At 41.2% G+C, this 27,831-nt stretch overlaps 1 protein-coding gene across 1 annotated transcript; it reads left to right on the top strand.

The window, feature by feature from the left end:
- Positions 1-1,070: 1,070 nt before the first annotated feature.
- LOC130907021 (vascular endothelial zinc finger 1-like) lies at positions 1,071-27,607 on the top strand. The gene is made up of 5 exons (XM_057821842.1): positions 1,071-1,189; positions 15,845-16,596; positions 23,313-23,382; positions 23,466-23,628; positions 25,528-27,607. Exons 1-5 carry the CDS (start codon positions 1,157-1,159, stop codon positions 25,890-25,892), a joined length of 1,383 nt encoding a protein of 460 aa, XP_057677825.1. The 5' UTR covers positions 1,071-1,156; the 3' UTR covers positions 25,893-27,607.
- Positions 27,608-27,831: the final 224 nt, after the last annotated feature.

The following is a 27,831-nucleotide window of genomic DNA, read 5'->3' as shown; positions in this document are numbered from 1 at the left end:
AGATGACAGGAACACACTCTCATTCCAGCAGAAATATGATCATAAGAAATGCTTTTCCGACGAACCGCTGCAATCCAGCCATCCGTCGTACCTTCGTGATCTGATATTTGGTCCTCCATGCAGGAAAACGGTGAAAAGTGAGTCCATTTTTCCTCACCCCTTTTTTTGTCGTAGGAGACGCTGTTGCACCCGGTAACGCAACAATAAAGCACCCATATTTTCTTTCTAAAACACCGAAAGAGTTAGCTTAGCACTATCACACGTTACAATCCGCATTGACTCTGCCGGCCCGGAAGTGAATTATATTGCCAGCATGGAGGCGGGTCCAAACAATGACGTAGTACGTCCCATTCCCTATACAAACTTTGACTTTTCTAATTCAGCATGATCGATTTCTTCTTGTTGGGACCCAAACGAGTTCAAAATACGTTTATAGATCGTCCAGAAAACATCTGAACAGATCCGCTTTTTGTTTTTTTCCCTTTCCAAATGCACTTTTTCGCATTCAGGTTGCAATAGAAAGCAAATAAACATTAAGTGTTATCATTTTCACTCTTGCATAGATTCGAGAATATTGTCAGCAAGCACCAGACAGAAAAGCGCCAGTCGCTAGTACTGTATGTAGTTCAGAACCTCGTGTGTCCATTCATCCCAATTCTATGAATGAAAATGAATGGCCATCCACGCTAAAGTTCAATCAATCGTAAAACGGGGGGAAATAAAACCGTTGCTAGGAAAAGAGCAAAACCCTTCCCAGACTTCTTTGTTATTCACTGATGGACTTTTAGTAATGCGTTCAATGAAGTAGCCGCATGCGGAGGATACTCAATAAAAATTGCACCTCGCGGAATCGGCCTAAACATTTCGTGGGGGTGTTTAGAAAGCAATGTTAAACGCACAAACTGTGTGGTGGTTTATCACCACTGGTATGATTTATATATTAATGATTGAAAATGAGGAGTATAGTTTTAAATAATGGTTGTACTTTTAACAATTGAAAAAAAAATCGCGGATACGAAACGATAAAGATTTAACACCCGCGCGTTTAGTAAAATGGTACAATCCTTTGGGTTACCGGAAGTTGTTTCAGCTGCCATGTTTGGTTGCTTTGTTGTAGGCTTCTACTAGGTTTCCTACAGAATTACTAAGTGTGGAAATGGAGGCGAGCTGGAGTACGTTTCTTTTCCAAGTAAGTTGACGATTTCGCCGGGTCATCGTATCGCCTGCGGGGGAAAGCTGAAAATGTAGTCACTCTGTGTTTTGGCGGCAAACGGAATTTTTAAACGGGTAGTGGAAAGAAGTAACCAAGCAAAACAATGGTAAATGAATCCTGGTTTCCAGCTGTGAGATGGTCGGGATTGACGCTGGAACAAAACATGCTTACGAGCGTATGAATAAAAAAAAAACACCATTTGTTGAGGAATCGCCGTTTGTTTGGAAAAGCCGAATGCTGTCGTGAAACGTCGCGATTATTTTCTGAAGTTTGTTTTCCCAAGTCGACGCCAGTAAAACATGCGGGATCATTTCAAGTGAGGCACTGCACCGTTACAATCGACCCGCACACAGCAGCAGCAGCAGCTTTAGCGCACTAAAGAGCGCTTTCTTCGCGGGCATGAAATCACTGCTGGGATTTTGCCGCAGCTGAAGGAAGGGGGAAAAATCTAAAATTTTGTTTTCCAGCCCTGAACGCCGCATAATTGTGTGCGTGTCGAAAAAAAAAATCTCAGCAGCTGATAACGGCGGTTCGCCGCCAACTTTCCTCCCGCTGCGACTAGCGTTCACTAGCCAAGTTAGCTAACGGTGTTTGGGGATACCTCCATCACGTTCACCCCAAACTCTAGTTAAGTCGTTCCTTGCCACGGAAACGGCGTAACTCGCCAAGTACTGACGATGCAAGAACTTTATTGAGAAGAAAAAGCCCGGGGTTCTCCATTTATGTGTTTATTCTGCTCAGCGTCGCGGATAGGAATTCAAACTATGCACACAACATGGGCTAACACTAGCTAGGAATAGGCTAATGCTGTTTTATTTCTTGGTTTTGGGACGACTTTGAGTGCTTATCCGCTCCCGAACGTAAAGTCAAGCCAATCATTATCATTCCTGACAGTTGCATGTAGCTACAACTAACCTGTGCGTCTCAATAAATGAGGGTGCTAGATCAAATGATGCCATAGCAATTAATTGAATGTAGTAACGAGAAACTGCAATTTCTGGAGAAATTACTTTTGGTCTTTGCTGTTCGGAGATACAGATCTTAGCCCCGTCCAGGGCTATGAATAGAATGGACAAAGGTGCCCGTCAATTGCATTAAACATAGTAAACGCCATTAGCAGGGGTCCCCAAACTTTTTCCTGTGAGGGTCACATAACTTTTCCCTTCTCCGATGCGGGGTCGGGGTCAGTTTGTAACTGAAAAAGTGTGACGATTGCAGGAGTGCCTAAATGTGAAAATTAATTGTTTTTCAGAAACCCACAATCAAATAACCCTTTATGGATTCTTTACGGAACAAAAGTAAATAAAATAAAAAAATAATAATACAGTGCCCTCCATAATTATTGGCACCCCTGGTTAAGATGTGTTTTTTAGCTTCTAATATATATATGTTTTATTCAAATAATATGGGACCTTAATGGAAAAAAAGAGAAAAATCCAACCTTCAATACAAGTGCATTTATTCAGTGGGGGGGAAATCCCACATAAAGAAATAATTATTTGACATTAAATAATGTGTGTCACAATTATTAGCACCCCTGGTGTTAATACTTTGTACAACCCCCTTTGCCAACAAAACAAGGTCTGGGGACTGAGATGGCCATGGGAGGAGCTTGATTTTGTGTCTGGTGAACCATTTCTGTGTAGATTTGGCCATATGTTTAGGGTCGTTGTCTTGCTGAAAGACCCAGTGACGACCCATCTTCAGCTTTCGGGCAGAGGGCAACAGATTTTGATTTAAAATGTCCTGGTATTTGAAAGCATTCATGATGCCATGCACCCTAACAACGTTCCCAGGCCCTTTAGAAGCGAAACAGCCCCACAGCATCACTGACCCACCCCCATACTTCACAGTAGGTATGAGGTTTCAGCATGCGCATCTTTCGTGGCACGCCAGACCCACTTAGAGTGTTTGGTTCCAAAAAGCTCAATCTTGGTCTCATCTGACCAAAGCACACGGTCCCAGGCTTCAACTGGGATAAATAATTATTTCTTTATGTGGGATTTTTCCCCACTGAATAAATGCACTTGTATTGAAGGTTGGATTTTTTTTTTCTCCATTAAGGTCCCATATTATTTGAATTTAAAAAAAATATTAGAAGCTAAAAAACACATCTTAACCAGGGATGCCAATAATTATGGAGGTCATTGTATATAATATAATAACACTATTAATTAAATAGATAATAACCAAATAACCCTGTCTGGGTTCTCCTCAGAAAAAAGCCAGGAAATAAATAACACTATTGGGAAAAAAAAAAAAATCAAAATGCTCTCTGGTATTGTTCAGGGGGCTGGACCAAATGTGGAGACGGGCCATATCCAGCCCACAGGCCGTAGTTTGGAGACCACTGGCCATTAGAAATAAATGGGGAAATTTGGACTCACATGGCCGTCAATGGCAGCACACTCTATACGCGTCAATGGAATCGGGGAAGTTTGGGGGACACATCCTATTGATACCTGGTCATTTCCTGTTGTTTTGGGTGCATTGTTTTTTTTTTTTTTTTTTTTTTACATTGAAAATGAATGGGAAAATATTTGGACTTTCATGGCCGTCAATGGCATCGACTTACATAGGCATCAATGGAAAACAAGTACATTAGCATCAATTCATTTGACATAAATGGCCGTCAAAGGCATCAATGCAATGTAAATTCAATTGGAAGAGAATGGGGAAATTTCCCATTAAAAATGGAAATTTTTTGACAAATTTCCAGGGAACCTTAAATTCTGTATACAACTTTTCTGCCCCTCACCGTCCCGGAATTTTTTAATGCCCAAATTATGTGATTTGGTCAAAAATTGTAGGACTGCATACATTATGAAACAGGTTGTTTTTTTTTCCGGAAAATCGCTGTTTATGGGCAAACGGAAACATTTTCGGGGCTGTTTAAAAAAAAAAAAACTCCCTGCGTCGCCTGAAAATTCCGGTCGTGTCGATACTTGAACGGTGCCAATCGGTGCAAAGGTTCAGACTGCGCGGCGCGCTGAAAAAACGCTGAGAATAAGATGAATAAAGAAAGAATAAGTACGATAAAGTTGCAGAACAACACTATCTGGCCTTTACCAAGGCAAAGACCCAGATATTAGTCTTCATTTTAAAGAGTATTGAACTATTAGTCCACTTAAGCAGCATGTTATAGGACTGCGAGAAAAGACCCATCAGTGCATTGACATTAGTGCTGCAACGATTAATCGATTAATTCGATTAGAAAAAAAGCTTCGAATTAAATTTTGCTGCTTCGAGTGTTCGTTTTATTAGAGTGGCATTATTATGGTTTGTTTTGAGAGTGTTTGCATTTAGTGTTATTGATTTGAATGGATACACTGCCCTCTAATTGCAACAGTGTGAATATGGCATACCTCAATTAACATGGCTGAATCCAGCTGCTCCCTGTTAAGACTAACATAAGCTAATGTTCTTTTTATGCATTTGTGATTTAGTTTGGCTTTTTTCGATAAAGTGTTTAAACGATTTGTTACAAGTCTTGTAAAAAAAAAAAAAAAAAATCATAGCATTTAAGCTAGTGGACTTTTGCTGTGCAATTTAGCCAATTGTTCTTTTAAGTACTTTTTAATTTTTTAATACCGTTTGAGGCTAAGCTAAGGTGTGTGCAATTCTGCATTGTCCTACTCTGTGAAGTTTTATCTTGTTTGCATTTACTGCTCTTTTGAAAGTGCAATCTTAAGTCAGTTTTTCATCTCCTGATGACTCGATTATTCGAACTGACTAGATGATAGATTAATCGACTACTAAAATAATCGATAGCTGCAGCCTTAGTTGACATTATTGTAAGAGAACAGAAGAAAGTAAATGCTTAGCTGATTTGATGCTTTCTTAGTCATTTCATATGAATTATGAATGTTCCAATATTTGCCTTACTGGAATTTGCATTTCATGTAATTATTGCATGTGCCTGTCCTGGATGGGCTTGGTTGAGTCTTTGAATTCATATACTGGTCTTCCTTCCGACCAGATTTTTTTCGAGCTGTTTTGCTGATGCCGATGCCGATATTTTTAGACCAATAAAACTAATGTAAAAAACTTTTTTTTTTTTTTTTTTTTTTTGATAAAAGCTCAGCTGGTAGCTCCTCAATAATATTACATGATACACTTGTTTTTTGTCAACAATGATGATAACGAAAATATTTCGTCGACAAACAATTTATTTCACGACGATGACAAGCTAAAAACATGGCTTGGGAGACTCGAACATAACGAGACATGCCAGTTTTCGTCTGATAAGGCAGCAATAAGACGAAAATTTCTTTCATATGTTCAAAATGCGTGACATTTTCAGATTGTACGTAGAGTAGGTCAGCTTGTATCGTAGCAGTGTTTGGGTCGTGTCGCTCATGTGAGATTTGCAGCGCCTCTCCCTCACTCTACTCACTGGAGTTTAGGATGTGTCTAAATTAGGTCTGTCAAAATTATCGCGTTAATGGGCGGTAATTCATTTTTTAAATTAATCACGTTAGAATATTTGACGCAATTAACGCACATGCCCCGCTCAAACAGATTAAAATGACAGAACAGGGTCATGTGCACATGTTACTTGTGTTTTGTCGCCCTCTGCTGGCGCTTGGGTGCGACTGATTTTATGACCATGAGAAATGTGTAATTATTGACATCAACAATGGCGACCTACTAGTTTATTTTTCCAATTGAAAATTTTACAAATTTGATTAAAACGAAAACATTAAGAGGGGTTTTAATATGAAATTCCTATAACTTGTACTAACATTTATCTTTTAAGAACTAGTCTTTCTATCCATGGATCACTTTAACAGAATGTTAATGTTAATGCCATCTTGTTGATTTATTGTTATAATAAACAAATACAGTACTTATGTACAGTATGTTGAATGTATATATCCGTCTTGTCTTATCTTTCCATTCCAACAATAATTTACAGAAAAATATGGCATATTTTATAGATGGTTTGAATTGCGATTAATTACGATTAATTAATTTTTAAGCTGTGATTAACTCGATTAAAAATTTTAATCGTTTGACAGCCCTAGTCTTAAGTCTAGGCTGCGCTCAATCTTGCTTGCTTGGAAACACGGTAAGATTTTTCTTCTTATCTTGACAAGAGAAAATATACAATGCTGCTTTAGTCTTTAAAGGTCTGTGCTAAGTGAACATCAGACATTAAATGTAACTCCTAGCATTAGCTTCAGAATGGGGAGCGCCCTCTTAATACACTGGCCAGTCTAAAGTTGAGCCACTTTGCTTTTCTGGTCAGTAAATCTAGAGGAGAGCCAGTTAGCGCAAAGACATTTAACTAATCGCCCACTGATGCTGTTTTGTTTGGTAAATGTGCAATTCCTGGGAAATACTGATTGCTTGCAACTTATGGCTAGACTCTTAAAAATAGCAACAACAAGAAAAAATCCCAGCCGTCCCAGTGTTAAACGCTCAGACATTTTGTTTTTTACATACAGTTCGTGGCTTCCAGGAGTGTTTACTTGAAAATGATGTACTGCTTTTCCTGCTGAGTGTGTTTGGTTAGGGCTGCAGCTGTCGATTATTTTAGTAGTCGATTAATCTATCAATTTGTTAGTTCGAAGAATCGAGTCATCGGATTAGGAACGTTTCATACCTTGCAGAATAAATTTTGCGAGATGTAAAACAAAGGCTTGCTAAGATTGCACTTTCAGAAGAGCGTTGAATGTGAATACAAAATTAAATTCTAATAAAATAAAAGTGTTTCTTCAAACTAGGCAAAATTATGCTTTCATTTAAAAATAAATTAGTCTCAAACGGTATTAAAAAAAAATAAATAAAGGAGAATCTAAATACAACAAGTGAGCATTTGCCTAAATTACACAACAAAAGCCCACTAGCTTGAATGCTGTAAAATGCTTTTTTTTTTTTTACACAATGCTCTAAACTAGTGCTGCAACGATTAATCGATTAACTCGAGTATTCAATTAGAAAAAAAAATTCGAATTAAATTTTGTTGCTTCGAGTATTTGTTTAATTAAAGTGGCGTTGTAATGGTTTATTTTGAAAGGGTTTACATTTAGTTTATTGATTAGGGTAGATACACTGCCCTCTGGTCTGCCTCATTTCACATGGCTGAATCCAACTGCTCCCTGTTAAGACCAATGTAAACTAAGTTTTTGTTTGGGCTAATGATTTTCAATGCATTCATAATTTAGTTTATATTTAGCCTTTTTTTTTGTGGGAATGAGTCTGAACCATTTGTTAAGAGCATTGGAGAAAAAAAAGTTAGCATTTTATAGCATTTAAGCTAGCGGACTTTTGTTATGTAAGTTAGCCAATTGTTCTTTTGTTGTACATAGATCCTCATTTATTTATTTTTTATACCATTTGAGTTCAGCTCAGCTATTTTAATTTTTTATGTTCCTTTTCGGATTACTCGATTATTCGAACTAACTAGTTCGCCGATTAATCGACTACTAAAATAATCGATCGCTGCAGCCCTACTCTAAACAAGTCATTCAAACACATATTCTTACGATGAAAAACGTCTACATATACCTATAAACAAAATTACAAATGCTTAAAAAACATATTAGATCAAACAAAAACATACATTATGTTAGCCTTAACAGGGAGCAGCTGGATTCAGCCATGTTAAATAAGTTATATATCATATTCACTGTTGCCAACTTGCCACTAGAGTCCAGTGTATCCGGACAAATCAATAAAACTAAATGCAAACACTTTCAAAAGAAACCATTACAATGCCAGTCTAATCGCATGCCGCAAGCAACACTTTACTTCTGCTCATTAATAGTCACAACGTTAGCAATTGTTGCTAGGTTTGGTCAACCTCCCGTTTGTCCCCAACAGTGAATGAATAGAAATAGTGTACGAACGAGATGTTTACTGAGCTAAACCTACCAATTCTGTCCGAAAATGATGACCGTTCTTGGGAGCAATTTACATTGCTATTTTTGTGTAGCAATTGCAAATGCTACTCAGTGACAGCCAACAAACACTTTTAATTTTTTTTCGTTAATAACAAATCTTTAATTCTATCATTAATTTACACTTCCCTCTTACTAAAGGTGTTTTTTTAACAACAGAAAAAATAACAGTGGCAGTCAGATACCATTTTTATTTTTTTCAGGTCATTCATTGTCAGACAGAACCAGCATGACAAAACGCCACGCTAAAAAATAAGTCAAAACATCAAAATGCCTTACCTCTTCGTCCTCTGTAGGACCACAGCGCCCAACGAAATGTTTAGTGCATATGAAATGTGAATGGCTTTACCCAGCTGGCATTAGACTGGTCTTTCGGAAGTCCGTGCAAGTTGATTGAGTTTTTGGTTTCGAGAAACGCATGAAGAAAACATCCTTCATATGTCGTAATCTCTAGTCATTTCTACAAGTTCCATAGCAGCAGTGTTTGATCAGCGTGTTCTTTTTTGAAAGATTACCGTCAGAAAACAAGCAGTACAAACATGGGTTGTATGCGAGGTCGTGTTTATAATGTCCCATTTCTGCATTACGATGGTGACGGCGCGGTCTGAAAATAGCATTCGTGCGGGACGCTATTAAACGAATACTCAAAGCAGCGAAATTTGATTCTAAGCTTTTTTTCCAATCGAATTACTCGAGTTAATCAATTAATCGTTGTAACTCTATTAGTTTCTAAAGAGCAATAGTCTCACTCAGCAGATAAAATTTGCCTTGTTTGCATTACAACAGCCGAAAAGCATGATGCTACTGAAAACACATGACTACTGGATCGGATCCGATCTAGTGACCAAATCCAATACTCTCCGGCTACGTTTACATGGCCAAAAATTCCTCAATCCAATTAGTTTTCATATTAAAATTTTGATCAGATGCACACTCTTTGCATGGACACTAAAAATAGTGCTCCAATAACGATTTAGTATTGAGTTATTTTGACGTACTGCCTTTATGCGGCGTTGTAATTGCGCTAAATATTGTAAGAAACAAAGTTTTTAAAGAAGATTTCCTGTTAGTTTGCATATTTTTACAGCAGTAGAATTAATGTTGTGTACACAATTATAAAACTTTAACCAAATTAGAGCTGTTCGACTAGTCGACGTCATCGATGACATGAATGCGTCGTCAAGCACAACATCCTGTCGACATTTAATGAAGGGTTTAAAAAATATATGCATGGAAAGTTGAGAATGTTGGACACTCGGTGAATGAACACCTAAAGTTGTAATTTTTGAAGACGACAGGAGAACGGGCTGGCAGATCGTAAGCCCATATAACTAACTAACGACATGTTTTATTGAAGTTGCTAAACCTGTTGCGATATGCAATGAGTCCATTTATCGCACGGTAAATAAAATGAGGGCACTAATTTTCCTTGCTGCGTTTTATCGCCGTGTGCGTGCATACATTTGTGCGTACGTGTTGATGACATATGAAACTCCACTTCCTTTCACAGATGTTTATTGGTCATCAACACGCCCTGGAATTAAAGTTCAGTCATACAAAATAAGGAAACACATCAAAGTTAAACACTGTAAACGTTAGCATTGCTACATTGAGGCTAACGGGGCAAAAAGACGGCCTACCTTAGCCTGCTAAACTAAATGTTTGCTAAAATCTTCAGTTTTTGAGATTGTTAAGTTTGGCTTTATATTTTTTAAGTTTGTCTTACCTCTCCACCACAGGTAAAGGTTTTTAGTTCCAGATAGTTTCCTAATGATACTTTGCGATCATACTAGCTTCAAATTTTAGTTTGTAGAACTTTAGAAACGGTTTAAAACCAAACCGAAGGACTTTTTTTTTTTTAATCAACAAAACTGAATCCTATTTTATGTTGGTGTTTTCTCACCCCCCTCCATCATTTTTTACATGGTCTTTGTTTGGCTCCAAAATGGGGATTATGCCAAGCAGCTGTATAGTGAGACACAAAAGACGGAGGAGGAACGACAGCGCATAATCGGACTCAGGCTGTGAGTTGCCGTTCAATTCTACAGTGGCCCGCGAAGCCATCGGGACACTCCCTCCATTTTGATGTTATTTATGAGCAAGCAGCCTCAGTTGTCAGAGCGCATTTGTGTCAAAACGCTCAGAGCCGCATGAAGGCGCGGCAGCTTTTTACTGGCGCGCACCATTAGCACACCAGGTGATGTCTGCTCGCCACCCGAAAAGCAGCCCGGCGCCTGCTGCGCCAGTGCATTTCATTCGGATAACTAATCCTAGTAGGTGGCAAGTGCGACCAGGTGCTCGGACAAACGGGCGGTCTCGGCCACGAGTTCCCGTCGGCGTCGGAAAAGTGACCGCTAGCTTCGCTGAGTGCTGTGTGGATAAACAATGTCCAAGGCTCATGAATGGATGAGCCAAATCAATGAAGATGAGCATACAAAGAACCCCCGCTGTGGCCCTAGTGCATCACTGCTCAGATTTGTGTCTTTCACAATAGGCTAGATGACATAAGGAGGACATTGTGTGGTTCATTTTTCTTTCCGAGCCCAGGCTCTAAACTCTTCTTTCTTGGCTGCCCTTCCTCAATGGATGATTGAACTTAAAGGGGAAAGGTCAAGCATTTCACCTTCGCCTTTTTTTTTTCTTTCTGATGGTTGACAACACTTTGCTTGGGTTTTATTCAGCAAACAGCACATTGATGTTTTCATATTGCCCCAGATGAATTTTCATATGCTCTTCGCTGACATATTTTAAGGTGGAATTTTTACTAGGGATGATTGGAAGTGGCGTACCGCACGCAGGCTATTTTTTAGACCGTGACGTCACATCGTAAAGCGGAAGTGGGACATTATATACACGCCCTCGCATGAAAAACATTACAGTGCCCTCCATAATTATTAGCAACCCTGAAAAAGATGCATTTTTTAGCTTCTAATATATATTTTTTTTATTCAAATAATATGGGACCTTAATGGAAAAAGAGAAAAATCCAACATTCAATACAAGTGCATTCATTCAGTGGGGAAAAAATCCCACACAAAGAAAAAAATATTTGACATCAAATAATGTGTGTCACAATTATTAGCACCCCTGGCGTTAATACTTTGTACAACCCCCTTTTGCCAACAAAACAAGGTCTGGGGACTGAGATGGCCATGGGAGGAGCTTGATTTTGTGTCTGGTGAATTTTTATTTCACAAAAGCAATAATTAAAATACCTGAGCTTAGCCTCAAATGGTATGAAAAAAAATAAATAAATGAGGATCAAAGTACAACAAAAGACCAATTGGCTAACTTGCATTGCTAAGGTCCGCTAGCTCAAACACTATAAAATGCTAATGTTCTTTTACAATGGTTCAAGCACATATTCCCACCAAAAACGGCTAATTATACCTATTAACTAAATCACAAATGCATAAAAAAAACATTAACTCAAACAAAACTTACCTTTTATCGGTCCTAACAGGGAGCAGCTGGATTCAGTTATGTTAAATGAGTTATGCTATATTCACTGTTACCATGAGAGGGCAGTGTATCCACCCTAATCCATGAAACTAAATGCAAACACTCTCAAATCAAATATAAATATATAATTAAACGAATACTCGGAGCAGCAAAATTTGATTCGAAGCTTTTTTTCTAATTGAGTTAACCGATTAATTGTTGCAGCACTAAAATGTTTGTACCTTGGACAATGACCGTTATGACAAGAAAAGTGATCGGACAGAATTTCTGGCTGTATGAGACACTCTCTTATGCCTCTGGTTTGGAATGCATGTTTCACAGTCATAAGATGAATCAGCAGGGCCATAATTGGATCATTTTTTAATACTGTATTTGGATTCTTTTGTGTCGGTGTCATGTGGCGTCGGCGTCATGAATGACAAATCCACATCCAAAATGTACAGCACAGCCCGGCTCTCATACTTGACAATTTAGGCCTTGACCGGAGACGAAACAATGTTGTCACTAACATTCTTAGGTTTTTAGAAAGTCACTGATGTTGTGAAATGCAACACTTGTTTCGTCAGCAATTCAATTTCAATGTCGTCAAGGGATTTCATTCATGTAAAGTGATAATTAAATAAGGTTACAGTATGTTATTTGCGTTTAATATAATGAGACTGCAATGATTAGATTAAGGCTGCAGCTATCGATTATTTTAGGAGTCGAATAATCGATGAACTAGTTAGTCGGATCATCGAGTAAATGGATAAAGAAAACATTAAAAATTAAAATACCATGGCTGACCCTCAAACGTTATAAAAAATTTTTAAAAAATAAATGAGGATCTATGTACAACAAAATAATTGGCTAACTTACATAGCAATAGTCCATTAGCTTAAATGCTATAAAATGCTAATGTTCCTTTTTTTTTTTTTTTTAACAATGCTCTTAACAAATTGTTTAGACACACATTGCCACAAAGAAATGGCTAAATATACTTAAAAATTCCGAATGCATTCAAACAACGTTAGCTCAAACAACAAATTAGCTTATGTTGGTCTTAACAGGGAGCAGCTGGGTTCACCCATGTGAAATGAGACAGACCAGAGGGCAGTGTATCCAATAAAACTAAGTGCAAACACTCTCAAAGTAAACCCTTACAACCCCGCTTTAATTAAACGAATACTCGAAGCAGCAAAATTTAATTCTGATTTTTTTTTTCTAATGGAATACTTGAGTTAATCAATTAATCGTTGCAGCATTCATTAGATTATTGTGGTGGCTTACTGACCCTTTGAATTTAATGTACAAGTAGTCCCCGATTTACGACGTACTCGGCGTACGTAATTTCGACTTTACGACACCAGTGTCTTGTTGCCATTTTGCCTTTAGTCTTTAATTTTTTTTTAACTGATAATGCTGACTTGTGCTTTGTGATGCACACACGAGGAAGAGCGCATTTTTGCTCTCACGAAGAAGTCGTTCAGCCAAGTGAGAGAGAGGGGAAAGGATTACAGCTCTAAGCCTGCACGCACATTTGATGCTTTTGAAGCATCCACAGAGGCAACACCTGTACATCGTTTGTGTGGATTGTTACTGCTGTATTAGCAGCTAGTTATAAACGCAACTCTAAATTGCTGTGATTGAAAATTGTAATTTAATTTAGGTAGGACTTAGCACCAACGTCTTGGCGAGGATGTACAATGACATAGAGTACATGTTTTTGTATAGTTATCTTGAAATTTAGGGGTACTTAAACGGTTAATTCCAACTTCGGGTAACGTTGCCTGCGTTGGAACGGAACTCGTTCGTAACCCGGGGACTGCCTGTATTGTCGCCACATTCAACAACGTAACTCTAAATAATGGTACAATTTAGAGATCAACCGATATGGGTTCTTCGGGACCAATCCCGATTATTACTTGTAAGAGGGGCCGATAACTGATTTTTGGAGCCGTTATTCATTTGCAGTAAAAGTGTGAAAATTGGTGTAAAAAATTTTGAATAATGTAAACACTGAACTTCGTTTAAAATGAATAAAGCATGTTTATTGAACCACGCTAAACCCCACGTTGCTCCTGGTGCTGCATCACCAGTAGGTAGATGAAGATATAGTGTGGAGCGCTTTGAGGGCCTTAAAAAGGTGGAGAGACTCCATTTGCCATTACCATTTAACCAATAAGAGGAGAGGGTGAATCCTAGTGCAGAAGAGAGAGGCGCGGCTACATCTGAGCTGAAATAAATAATCCAGTTTTAAATTCTTTTTTTTTTTCATATCGGCGGATCGGATTAAACAAAATAAAAAAAGGCCGATACCAATCTACGTCAAATTTCCAAATATCGGTGCCGATAATTGGCCGATCATCGGTCTGTGTCTTGTACAATGATATACCGTATTTTACGGACTACACGTCGCTCCTGAGTATAAGTCGATCCAGCCATAAAATGCCCAACGAAGAGAAAAAAAACATATACAAGTCGCACCGGAGTATAAGTCGAATTTTTGGGGGAAATTTACTTGATAAAATCCAACACATAGAACAGACATGTCATCTTGAAAGGCAATTTAATATAAAAATACAATAGAGAACAACATGCTAAATAAATGTACAGTGTACAGTGTATGAACAACGAAATGTGAATATACTGTCCTACGTTACGGCTCGGTCCTGGCTATACAGCGAACTCCCAAAAGACAATGCTGGACGTCCATATAATTTGCTGAATCAATTTGGTCCTCGATAGAAAACAGGTTCGCATCAACGTAAATAAATGATAATTAGGTACTATTAGTAATAAGTAACAGGTTAGCATGCGTTCGCTATCATTAGCACATCGTTCAAACAACCACACAACTGGCTCTAAGTGTCCGATCGCGGGTGGAAAACACACAACAACAACAACAACAGAAAAGATGATACACGCAGGCGTTGCCTCTGTAGAGATGATTTAAAAGCATAAACAATGAAAGTAGGTTCGCATCCGTCTATTCTCTCTAGCTAACTCGCCCACTCACTCACTCACTCAGAGCTACGTAGCTGTCCGTCTTCTTCTGGTGTGTCACGTAAACAAGTGCGAGTGCGCCCTCACGTGGGCGTGAAAGCGCCACAAACTAAATGCATCCATTTCAAGATAAAAAAGTCAATAATACAATTGAACATACACTGCCAAAGGCAGAACGCGAACGTGGCCATAGCTATAGTTATTCAGATAACTATAGCATAAGAACATGCTAACAACTTTAGAAAACCATCAGTGTCACTGCAAAACACCAAAATAACATGTGAAATTATATCATAATGTGTTAATAATTCCACACATAAGTCGCTCCTGAGTATAAGTCGCACCCCCAGCCAAAATATGAAAAAAACCGCGACTTATAGTCCGAAAAATACGGTACTTGATAAAATGACTCATTAAAGCAACACTGTGTAACTTTTCAGTTTTGGTCAAAATCGGTATTGTTTAACCTTAAGGAGGACTGTGTTTCCCATGAGGACCAGCGCACACCTGCACAATGTCATAAAATCATCAATCAATCAATCAATCAATCAGTCAATCATTAATCAACCTTCCGGTCGCCTGCAGATTGATTAAACGACATTCCTGTTTCTAGTGGCTGTGTGAAGGATGAAGAGTAAAAAGGTAATGAATCCAGTTGTGGCTAAACAATAGCATATGACTGTTAGCAACCGTGTGGCTAACACCCCCACCTGAACTCAGAACCCTGTTAGCGTTGACGAGTTCGGTTGAGGGTCAGGGGGCTGGGGTCGTCATGCCAGTGAGTGAGAGCAAAGCTCATGTTTATTCTTGAGTATCCTTATAGCCTACCGTTTTTTTCCTCCTCGAAAAAAACTTTTTGTCTCTCTTGTTGCTCTGCCATCTTTGCATAACTTGCGGGAAAGTGTTCCCATCGACTTCCGTATTTATAATAAATGGGGAAAGGGAGAAGTGACATATGCTGTAAAGCAGTCAGCACATTTGTAGTTTTTTTGTGTGTGTGTGTGTGTGTGTGTGTGTGTGTGGCAGGGTTCCCTCCACCTTCCTCAAAGTTAATTAGTGCCGGTGAACGCAATATAGACCCCTCAAGAGGTGAACTTCAATTAGTTGTCAGTCGACATATCACCAATGAAATATTTGATAAAGAAAGAAAAGTTATCTTGTGTTGCTTAAGTATATTAGTTTTTGAAAGCTGTTTCCACTTGCAAACATGTCATCGACTGCTTTGCCTAGATCTCTTCTTTGTAAATTTTGTTTTTGATGGCATTTTTTGTGACTCCAGCAGGCCAATGAAGCCCTCCACCACCAGCACCAGGTGGCCCAGAATAGCTTGCTGCCTCTTCTTAACGCGGGAACCGAACCAATCGACCAAAAGCCCGTCCTGCCCATTCAAATCGAGCAGAAGAACCCTTCCATTTCTTTAGACCTGCTCAAAGACAATGTGGCCGGAGGCGGCACCCGGCCACCGGTGCCCGTGATAAAGAAGGAGCACAAAGGCAAAACGCCATTTGTTTGCGGCTACTGCAACAAAGCCTTCCGCGACAGCTACCACCTGCGACGCCACGAGTCCAGCCACACGGGTATCAAAATGGTGTCGCGGCCAAAGAAGACGGCCCAGACGGCCCCGACCATGGTGCCGATGATCTCCACCATGCAGCGAGAGAACAACGGGAACGTTTCCTATATCTCCACGGCGGCGGGAATCTTTTCCACGGCGACCACTTCCGTGTCTTCGGGCGCCAGCGTGATGACGTCCGCAATGGGCAACATGGCGCACCATCAGCAGACTGTACCCAAAAAACCTGCCAAACCCGTCAAGAAAAACCACGGGTGCGAGATGTGCGGCAAGGCCTTCCGTGACGTTTACCACCTGAATCGCCACAAGCTGTCCCATTCTGACGAAAAGCCCTTCGAATGCCCTATTTGCCACCAACGCTTTAAAAGGAAAGACAGAATGACCTACCACGTTCGCTCTCACGACGGTGGAGTTCATAAACCCTACGTGTGTTCTGTCTGCGGGAAAGGCTTTTCCAGGTAAGACGTTTTCACAAACTAGATTTTTTTGTCTGTCAATTAACACTAGCAACTGCAGACTTCTCGGAACAAATGAAGGAAACTATAGAACTGTGCTAGCGGGTATATATAGTAGTGTTCAAAATATTCGTCTCTTCTGCACGTACATACATATTTTCTCCCGCTTATCCAAGATCGGGTTTCAGAGGTAGCAGCTTCAGCCGGGAAGCCCAGACTTCCCTCTCCCCAGCCACTTGAATCCAGCTCATCTGCCAACCAGGAGACATTATCCCCAGCATGTCCTGGGGCGGCCCCGCAGCCTCCTCCCAATGGGACGTGTCCGGGAACACCTCCCCAGGGAGGCACCCCGGTGGCATCCTGATCAGGTACCCATGCAACCTCATCTGGCTCCTCTCGATGCAGAGGAGCAAGGGAGAGCCTGGACACTCTACGGAGGAAACTCATTTCGGCCGTTTGTATCTGGGATCTTGTTGTTTCGGTCACGACCCACAGCTAGTGACCATAGGTGAGGGTAGGGAGGTAGATCAACCGGTAAACAGAGAGCTTTGCCTTTCGTCTCAGCTCTGTCTTCACCACGACGGACCGGTGCAGAGTCTGAAACACTGCAGACGCGGCACCGATCCAACTGTCGGTCTCCTGTCAATTTTTCCGTCACTCGTGAACAAGACCCCAAGATACTTGAACTCCTCCAGTTGGGAAGGACCTCATCCCTGACCCGGAGAGGGCATTCCACCTTTTCCTGACTGAGGACCATGGACTCTGATTTGAAGGTGCCGATTCTCATGCCAACCGCTTCACATTTGGCTGCGAACCGTTCCAGTGAGAGTTGATGGTCATGGCTTGATGAAGCCAACAACACTACATCTGCAAAAAGCAGAGATGCAATACTGAGGCCACCAAACTGGACCCCCTGAACGCCTCTGCTGCGCCTAGATATTCTCTCCATAAAAGTTAAGAACAGAACCGGTGACATAGGGCAGTCTTGGCGGAGTCCCACCCTCACTGGAAACCGATGCGACTTACAACCAGCTACAGAGACCAAACTCTGTCACCAGTCATACAAGGACCGGAACCCCCACATCAGGGATTCCGATACCCCATACTCCGGGAGCACACCCCCAAATGACTCCCCAGGGGACACGGTCCAACGCTTTCTCTAAGTCCACAAAACACATGGAGACTGGTTGAGCGAACTCCCATGACACCCTGAGAACCCTGCTGAGGGTATAGAGCTGTACCGCATTGCTCCTCCTGAATCTGGAATTCGACTTACCGACGGACCATCCTCTCCATTACCCCTGAGTAGACCTTCCCAGGGAGGCTGAGGATTGTGATCCCCCTATAATTGGAACACACCCTCCGGTCCCCTTTTTTAAAGAGAGGGACCACCACAGCTGTCTGCCAATCCAGAGGCACGGCCCCCATGTCCACGCGATCTTGCAGAGGCGTGTCACTCTTCTGCATGTAATTTTTTTAGTAACTGAGATTTTGCGGGGGATTCTTCAGCAGAGTCTTTGAGGGTGCGTTCGAGTCCCCCAACCGGTCATCATGTATTTTGTGGATTTGGAGAAGGTGTTCAACTGTGTCCCTCGGGCACTCCTGTGGGGGGTGCTCTGGAATTATGGGTTACCGAGCCCCGCTGTACAGTCCCTGTACGGCCGGTGTCAGAGTTTGGTCCGTATGCTGGCAGTAAGTTGAATTCGTTCCCAGTGAGGGTTGGACTCTGTTAAAGTCGCCCTTTTTCACTGGTTCTGTTCTGTTCAACTTTTAGGGACAGAATTTCTAGGCGCAGCCCAAGCATTGAGGGGCTCCAGTTTGGTGGCATCAGCATGACATCTCTGCTTTTTGCGGATGATGTTGTAGAGCTGGGCGGTAAACCGAAAATTTACCGTCACCGAAATTCTTCACGATGACTGACGTAATTTTGACCATGTCGGTAAATTCGGTAAATTAATAAAACAAGAAAATAGTCTTTTCATCCCGCTTTTACTCTGTGTTGTTCGCCTATGTTCATTCCCCTTTAAGAAAGCAGTGAATGTACTCACGTAGGGAGTCACGTGATCATCAGGAAGCCAATCAAACAGAAGCCCGGCAAGCTAACGCTAGCAGCTAATGCTACAAGCAAAACGTGATGGAGTGTGGCTTAAGGGAGGTTCGCCAAACTTTCACCCGACATTTAATAGACTCTTGGTGGCATCCAGACGGGCTTTCACCCGTTGTACTCCCTTGTTCTCACGATTTCCGGAGATGGTGCTTTCATTGCTTTCTACTGGTAGCCAGGCCACAGGCTAACGCTAGCGCCTAACGCTAGCGGCCGCTAGCGGCTAACGCTACAAATGAACGTGATGGAGTCGGATAGCGGCTCTAACCTTGTCAAAACGGCTGAACTTAATCAGTGGATTGTGCACGGACTGCATCTAGCAATTACTATGTCGCGTTATTTTGTATCTGACTGTGTGTGATTTCTCTGATAGCTTTTGTGATGGTAAAGCATTCAGCATTAAGCACAATCCAACGGTGAAACTTGTAATATGACCGAGAAATGGCCCCAGCTATTTTTCTGTATGTGCTTAATTCTGTGTCATTATTGCTATCATAAAATCTTAAGTGTTTCATTTGCAGAAGATCAATATAGCTTTAATGTGTGTCTGTCTGTCTGTTTGGGGGTTCATGTATGCCTGCATTTATTAAAAAATGCACTGGGGGGGGGCTGAAACCATAAAGTAAACACTTGTATTGAATAATCATGTCACAGCAGCCATTAACAATAAATTGTCTTTTTGAAGTGTACTGTTCAAGCTGCAAGTCATTTGTGTTACAATGACATGTTTGCACAGGCATATTGATTTTGACAATGTACATTGTTCAAGCCATACACGCTGTTATAAATGCTCATACTTGAATTCTTATTGTTTACAATACATTTTTATAAACCTAATGTCTAGACTGCATGTACAATTGTTAAATACTGTATATCAAATTGAATGCTGGTAACTAAATCAACAAGAAACTGTTAATCCGTATTTCATGCATTGATTCAGATTTTCAAATTATACAACAGTCCGCTTGGGCGACTTTATCGTCATTTATCGTTATCGAGGTAAATCTGCTCCATTTATCGTGATACGTATTTAAGGCCATATCGCCCACCCCTATGATGTTGTGCTGTTAGATTCATCAAACCGTGATCTCCATCTCTCACTGTAGCGGTCCGCGGTCGGGATGAAAATGGGTGGCGTGCCCCTCTCTGGGTCGGGGATGAGATTCTGCCTCATGTGGAGGAGTTCAAGTATCTTGGGGTCTTGTTCACGAGGGAGGGCAAGAGGGAGCGGGAGATTGACAGGCGGATCATTGCCCCGTCTGCAGTGATGCGGACTCTGCACTGCGCAAAGTTCGTTGTGGTGAAAAAGGAGCTGAGCCAAAAGGCGGAGATCTTCGATTTATCAGTCGATCAATGTTCCTACCCTCACCTATAGGTGACAAATAGTCGAAATGTTTCCTCCCCAGGGTGTCCGGGCTCTCCCTCAGAGATGGGGTGCGAAGCTCGGTCATCCGGGAGGGATTCAGGGTCCTCCACTGTGGGAGGAGCCAGCTCAGGTGGCTCGGGCATCTGGTTCGGATGTCTCCCGAACGCCTCCCTGGAGAGGTGTTCCGCGCATCTCCCACCAACAGGAGGCCCCGGGGACGACCCAGGGCACGCTGGAGAGACAAAATCTCTTGGCTGGCCTGGGAACGCCTTGGGATCCTGCTAGAGAAGTTGGTTAAAGTGGCTGGGGAGAGGGAAGACTGGGCTTCCCTGCTAAAGCTGCTGCCCCCGCGACCCGACCCCGGATTAAGCGGCAGATAATAGATGGATCTGGATACATATATATATATATTTTTTTAGAATGTCATAAATTAAATATAGTTCTCATTATTCCCCTTCCAACATTGGACAAGGTTCAGTGGTCATCCGACAATAGGTATGATTATGAAGAAAACAAATTGCAACTTGATGTCTTTTCAAACTGTAGCTTTGGTCGTTATTTGAATTTAAATTTATTCTCGAAGAACAGAGAAAATATTGCTAAAACCATGGCAGTGCCTGGTTGGCGTGTGCTATGCAGTAGCACTTCTATGTGAGCCACTTTCAGGCATGCCTCCAGGACAGTGACGTAGGTAAGGCAGTCGTCTACATGCTGGAAGGTGACTAAAGAAAAGGCCACTGAGTCACTGTCACTTAGCCGGATCTGTTGGCATCCACTTTGTCTGCGTTTCTTGGATTAGGCCCAAAAAAGCAACGAAAAAGTTAAGGTTCATAGGACTGAGAAGCTTTAACTGCAGTTCACATTAGACAATAAAAAAAATTCCAGCAGAAACAAATTTTCCGGTTGACGAGCGGCTGCCAACGCAGTCACCCTTACTCACCCCGTTAACATGATTCAACTCTCAGCGTCACCAGAACTATCCAGCTGTCAGTGGTGGATCTATGCCAAAGTGAGATTATGAATGCAAGAGACTCACCATTAAAGGTCAACAGGCAAAGAGCTGCAAAGTGAACGCTACTTTAATCAAGCAATTGACAATGCCCATTGCCATTATGGTGTCCTTTTTGTTTTGGAAGGACTAGCATTACAGCACCTTCGTTTCACATTTCAAAGCCCGGTGATTTAAATTACAGAGTGAAATATAAATTGAGTGCTTTATTTTTTCAATATTTCAACCCAGGGAAAAGACAAAGTTGAATGAACTTACTTTAAATCTTGCGCCTCAGTTTATGACTTTTGTAAGCAAATGCTGTGTCAATGTCAACCGCCACTTTACGGAGAGTAAACAAGTGTGCAATATAATGGTTGCATCTCCATGTGGCGCTTCCTGAAAGTAGGCCAAACTGAATCACGCATGATTGATTCTGCAGAATCAACTGCCACTGACGCAACTTTTTAAGGGTTCACACAGGCCCCTCATTATTAAAGCAAGTGCACAAAATCAACTAATATACACACTGCTGGCCAAAAGTATTGGAACCCCAGCAATTCTGTCAGATAATTCTTAATTTCTCCCAGAAAATGATTGCAATTACAAATGCTTTGGTGCCAATATCTTCATTTATTTTGCTTGCAATGAAAAAACACAAAAGAGAATGGGGGGGGAAAAAGATCCTTATCATTTTTACACAAAACTCAAAAAATAGGCCGGACAAAAGTATTGGCACCCTCGGCCTAATGCTTGGTAGCACAACCTTTAGACATGAGTTTCTTACCAATGCTCTGCTGGAATTTTAGACCATTCTTCTTTGGCCAACTGCTCCAGGTCTCTGAGGTTTGAAGGGTGCCATTTTCAGATATCTCCACAGGTGTTCTATGGGATTCAGGCCTGGACTCATTGCTGGTCACTTTAGAAGTCTCTAGTGCTTTTTCTCAAACCATTTTCTAGTGCTTTTTGAACTGTGTTTTGCGTATTTGTACTGCTGGAAGGCCCATGACCTCTGAGGGAGACCCAGCTTTCTCACGCTGGGCCCTACATTACGCTGCAAAATTTGTATTCAGACTTCATAATGCCATGCACATGGTCAAGCAGTCCAGTGCCAGAGGTAGCAAAGCAACCCCAAAACATAGGGAACCTCTGCCATGTTTGACTGTGGGAACAGTGTTCTTTTCTTTGAAGGCCTCGTTTTTTCCCCCTGTAAACTCTATGTTGATTCATTTTCCCAAAAAGCTCTACTTTTGTCTTATCTGACCAGAGAACATTCTTTCAAAACATTTTTGGCTTTCCCAGGTAAGTTTTGGCAAACTCCAGTTGAGCTTTTTTATGTCTCTGGGTCAGAAGCGGGGTCTCCCTGGGTATCCTACCATAGAGTCCCTTTTCATTCAGACGCTGACGGATAGTACGGGTCGACACTGTTGTACCCTCGGACTGCGGGGCAGCTTGAACTTTTTGGGATGTTAGTGGAGGTTCTTTATCCGCCATCCACACAATCTTTTGTTGAAATCTCTCGTCAATTTTTCTTTTCCGTCCACATCTAGGGAGGTTAGCCACAGTGCCGTGGGCTTTACACTTATTGATGACACTGCGCACGGTAGACACAGGAACATTCAGGTCTTTGGAGATGGACTTGTAGCCTTGCGAGCCCATGCTTCGTCACAGTTTTGCTTCTTAAGTCCTCAGACATTTCTTTGGTCTTTTTTCTTTTCTCCATGCTCAATTTGGTACACACAAGGACACAGGACCGAGGTTGAGTCAACTTTAATCCATTTTAACTATCTGCACGTGTGATTAGGTATTGCCACCACCTGTTATATGCCACAGGCAAGTAACAGGTGCTGTTAATTACACAAATTAAAGAAGCATCACATGATTTTTTTCAAAGGGGGCCCCATACTTTTGTCCGGCCCATTTTTGAAGCAAAATAAATGAAGATATTACTGGGAGAAATTGAGCATGATCTGACAGAATTGCAGGGGTGCCAACACTTTTGGCCAGCACTGTGTATAAGCATGTATGAAACGTCACTTTGGCATTTAATGTTAATTGCAATACTAACAAAATTATAGATTACCGCATCTGACACTAATTTGAGAAATAAATTCCACTCCAGTCTTTTGAAAGTGGAAAAGTAAACAAACTAAGGTGTTTTATTTAAATGATGACTCAAGTTTGGGTATAAAACTGTTAGTCCACGATACCTTGCAGATCACCACATTTACAATTTTTTTTTTTTTTTTTTTTTTTGCCAGGCCAGACCACTTGAGTTGTCACGTCAAGCACGTTCATTCTTCTGAACGGCCGTTTAAATGTCAAGTGACGGTACGTTGTACTTAGTTTCTTTGATATTTGTTCATGATGTTATCGTGACACTTCCCTGACCTTTGACTTCCGGGCACTTGCAGGCGTGTACATCTGCTTTTGCCACCAAAGACCGTCTGCGTTCTCATATGATCAGACACGAGGGGAAGGTGACCTGCAGCATCTGTGGGAAGATGCTAAGTGCAGCTTACATCACCAGCCATCTGAAGACTCACGGGCAAACAAACTTCAACTCCTGTAACAAAGGTATTTCAAACACTTTATTCGACAGAGGCATCATACGAATGTCATAAGACCAAATGAACCACCGTTAAGCTTTGAAGCAATTGGCTGCAAAGCTTCATTGCTGCAAGAAGCTTTATTTTGCCATTCCTGACCCCTGGGGGGACAGTCCACCTCTGCTGCCACCTGCTGTCAACATTGTTACTCTCCAACATGCCTCCTAGCATGCGTTGCAGCACTGTAGAAGTAAATAAAAAACTAAATTCCTGTTCTGTGCTAATTATTTCTCCAGTTGCTGTTCCAGTTGTCTCATTACTTGCTAGTTATGGTATTTGGTAACACTTTATTTGACAGTGGCGCCATCAGACTGTCATTAGACAATCATAACAATGGCATGACACTGGCATGAGCATTAATGAATGCTAAAAACAGATGTCATTTATTGTTATCTGGCAAATGATCTCACTTTTGAATAGACGTAAAAGGTTTTGCCGGATGACACTTAATGACATCTGGCATAAGCATTCAGTAATGCCAGTGATGGTGTCATGTCATAGTTATGACTGTCTTATGATGTTGCTGTCAAAAACGTGTTAGCTATTAACCCAAATAAATCAACAAATAAGCCCCACTGAACTATCAGCCGCAGGATTCAAAATGAAGGAAAAAAGTAGCGGCTTATATTCTGAAACTTCCGGTACTTAAATAATGGATAGCTGCAGCCCTACATCCGGCTCATAACAGCAGGTCATTCAAACTCATGGTTTTAAATTGAAACAAAATTGATCACATAACAACAAACTGGATAGCATAATCAACAAGTCATGAAACAACTCGAACAGTAACTGAAGAAATGAACTTTGAGCGTTACATTTGCCAATTTTATGGCTTCATGATGGTTCGTTTGCCGTACCCCTGGTGTTAATACTTTGTACAACCCAACAAATGTGTTGTGTGGGGACTGAGATGGCCATGGGAGAAGCTTGATTTTGTGTCTGGTGAACCATTCTGTGTAGATTTGGCCATATGTTTAGGGTCATTGTCTTGCTGAAAGACCCAGTGTTGGAAAAAAGATCAATCTTGGTCTCACACAAAAATACACACGGTCCCAGGCTTCAACTGGGACTGTGCTCAAACTTGGTCTCACCTGACCAAAGCACACAGTCCCAGTTGAAGCCTGGGACCGTGTGTATTTTTGTGTAAGACCAAGATTGAGCTTTTCTGCAACAAACACTCTAAGTGGGTCTGGCATGCCACAAAAGATGTGCATGCTGAAAAGCACCTCATACCCACTGTGAAGTATGGGGGTGGGTCAGTGATGCTGTGGGGCTATTTGACTTCCAAAGGCCCTAGGAACCTTGTTAGGGTGCATGGAATCATGAATGCTTTGAAATACCAGGACATTTTAAATCGGAATCTGTTGCCCTCTGCCCGAAAGCTGAAGATGGGTCGTCACTGGGTCTTTAAGCAAGACAATGACCCTAAACATATGGCCAAATCTACACAGAAATGGCTCACCAGACACAAAATCAAGCTCCTCTCATGGCCATCTCAGTCCCCAGACCTTGATTTGTTGGAAAAAGGGGGTTGTACAAAGTATTAACACCAGGGGTGCTAATAATTGTGACACACATTATTTGATGTCAAATAATTATTTCTTTAGGTGGGATTTTTTTCCCCACTGAATGAATGCACTTGTATTGAAGGTTGGATTTCTCTTTTTTTCCATTAAGGTCCCATATTATTTGAATCAAAAAAAAAAAAAATTATTAGAAGCTAAAAAACGCATCTTTTTCAGGGGTGCCAATAATTATGGAGGGCACTGTACATGATATCGTATAAAATAGCCTATATATAGTAATAGAGCATTTTCCCATATTGCGGACCACTCATTTCAACTCTGCCCTATGATTTCCTCCCCAGACGAGGTCTGCAACTCTGCCTCAGCCACCCCCGTGACCATCTCGGCTCCCATCACCACGGCCATGAATCGGGGCAATTCCAATAACAACAATAACGCCGTCACCATCGCGGCGCAAATGAACATTAGCACCAACACGGTCAACATCACGTCGCCGGTCAACCTTCAGCATCCCCTCACCATCACCGGGCCCGTCAACATCGCGTCGGTCAACATCCCCGCCACCGCGTCCATGAATATCGCCCACCCCGTGGCAATAACCACCCCCATGCCAATGAATATCGCCGGCCCGCTTAACATCGCCATGAGGCCGGTGGATAGCATGCCTTTCTTGTCCCAAGTCTTGCCGTCCTCCCCGCCCTGGTAAAAAAAACGAGAATGCAACTGGCCAGAAAGAAAGGGAAAATAAAGACAAGTAAGATTGAAGGTTTTGCTCCATTTCTTAAAAACCCACCAAACCTTTTGAAGTTGGTGCTGTATTTATCTGAGCTGTGCAGCCAGGGGGCGCTCGCCCAGTCAAGATGCATCATACTTGAGTAGGACCGTCTTTGAAATGAGGACAAGTATAGGACATAGCTTAGCCTGTTAGTGACGAAACTGTGATCTGATGAGGTGAGTTGTTGGAGAAAGTTACCATAGGACAAGCGAGGGACTGACTTTTCTCCCACTCTTATTTTTGACTGTTGCTTTGTACATGAATCCATATTTAATGTAGAAAATAAGAATAGTAATGGCCAGCAGCATGGGAGAATATTTTTTTCACAGCATTTACAGATAGTTGCTACGCTCTAGAGGTACAGCTAACTTGTACATTTGACATAGTTGAAGTTTTTAAACTGTCTTTTCGAGAGGATAGTGAAACGTTTGTATTTTTATATACCGTATGTACGGAATCACGATGTTTTCTGTTCTTTAACCTCCAATGTAGTCCGATTGGATTTAGAGCAGCAGTATTAGCATGATCTTATTCGGTGCAATTGACGTCTATACCCATAGTCGTTGGATTCCGGTTGACCAGTTTTCTCGTCGCTCGCACTGAAGGAGTTAAGCTGACGGGCCGATCGTAAGCAGCAGTTCCGGATAATTCCGCCCCGGTCCACCGAGACTCAGGAAACGCACACCTTTCAAAGAATGTGTCATTCACATATGCATTCTGGGCTTTTATGTGTTTGTCATTTTTAAATTTTGATTGTTTGGAAAATCTTTAGGTACCAAGCAAGATTTTTGTCTGTACAAAAATCGGTTTAACAAAATCCGCCCGTAAGTACAGTGTATCACAAAAGTGAGTACACCCCTCGCATTTTTGCAGATATTGAAGAATATAATTTAGGGCTGCAGCTATCGATTATTTTAGTAGTCGATTAATCGATGAACTAGTTCGAATAATCGAGTAATTGGATGAGGAACATAAAAAATACAAATACCTGAACTGAGCTTCAAACGGTATAAAAAAATAAATAAAATTTTTAAAAAAAGAGGATATATGTAAAAGAAAAGAATAATTGGCCAACTTACATAGCAAAAGACCACTAGTTTAAATGCTATAAAATGCTAAGGTTTTTTACAATGCTCTTAACAAATAGTTCAAATACACATTCCCACAAAAAATGGCTAAATATACCTTTAAACTACATTATGAATGCATTAAAAAAAAAAAAAAAAACATTAGCTCAAACAAAGACTTGGCTTATGTTGGTCTTAACAGGGAACAGCTGGATTCAGCCATGTGAAATGAGGCAGACTAGAGGGCAGTGTATCCACCCACATTAATAAAACTAAATGCAAACACTTTCAAAACAAACCATTACGCCACTTTGACTAAACGAATACTCGAAGCAGCAACATTTAATTTGAATATTTTTTTTCTAATCGAATACTCGAGTTAATCGATTAATCGTTGCAGCACTAATTTCATGTGACAACACTTGACAAAATGACAGTTTGACACAATGAAAAGTAGCCTGTGTGCAGCTTATATAATAGTTAATTTATGTTTCCCTCAAAATAACTCCAAATATAGCCATTTTAATATCTAAACCCCTGAGTACACCCCTTAGAAACTACGCACATCCCTAAATGTCCAAATTGAGTACTGCTTGTCATTTTCCCTCCAAAATGTCACGTGACTCGTTACAGGAGTGCTGTCAGCATTGCTGAAGAGATTGAAGAGTTGGGGGGTCAGCCTGTTAGTGCTCAGACCGTAGGTCGCACTCTACATCAAATTGGTGTGCATGGCTGTCACCCCAGGAGGAAGCCCCCCCGTCTCATCAGACCATAGGACATGGTTCCAGTAATCCATGTGCTAG

The sequence above is a fragment of the Corythoichthys intestinalis genome, chromosome 18 (genome assembly GCF_030265065.1).
Source record: "Corythoichthys intestinalis isolate RoL2023-P3 chromosome 18, ASM3026506v1, whole genome shotgun sequence".
In the NCBI taxonomy this organism is placed as follows: Eukaryota; Metazoa; Chordata; class Actinopteri; order Syngnathiformes; family Syngnathidae; genus Corythoichthys; species Corythoichthys intestinalis.
Note: the sequence above shows the minus strand (reverse complement) of the source record. Positions and strands in the feature narration are given on the sequence as shown.

What these genes read in the sequence shown, in the direction of transcription:
- LOC130907021 (XM_057821842.1), top strand. Translation starts at nt 1,157, where the DNA reads ATGGAGGCGAGCTGGAGTACGTTTCTTTTCCAA. An exon ending in TGCGGGAAAGGCTTTTCCAG is followed by an intron (nt 16,597 to 23,312) that starts GTAAGACGTTTT and finishes TTTTTTTGCCAG; the next exon opens with GCCAGACCACTTGAGTTGTC. An exon ending in CGTTTAAATGTCAAGTGACG is followed by an intron (nt 23,383 to 23,465) that starts GTACGTTGTACT and finishes GGGCACTTGCAG; the next exon opens with GCGTGTACATCTGCTTTTGC.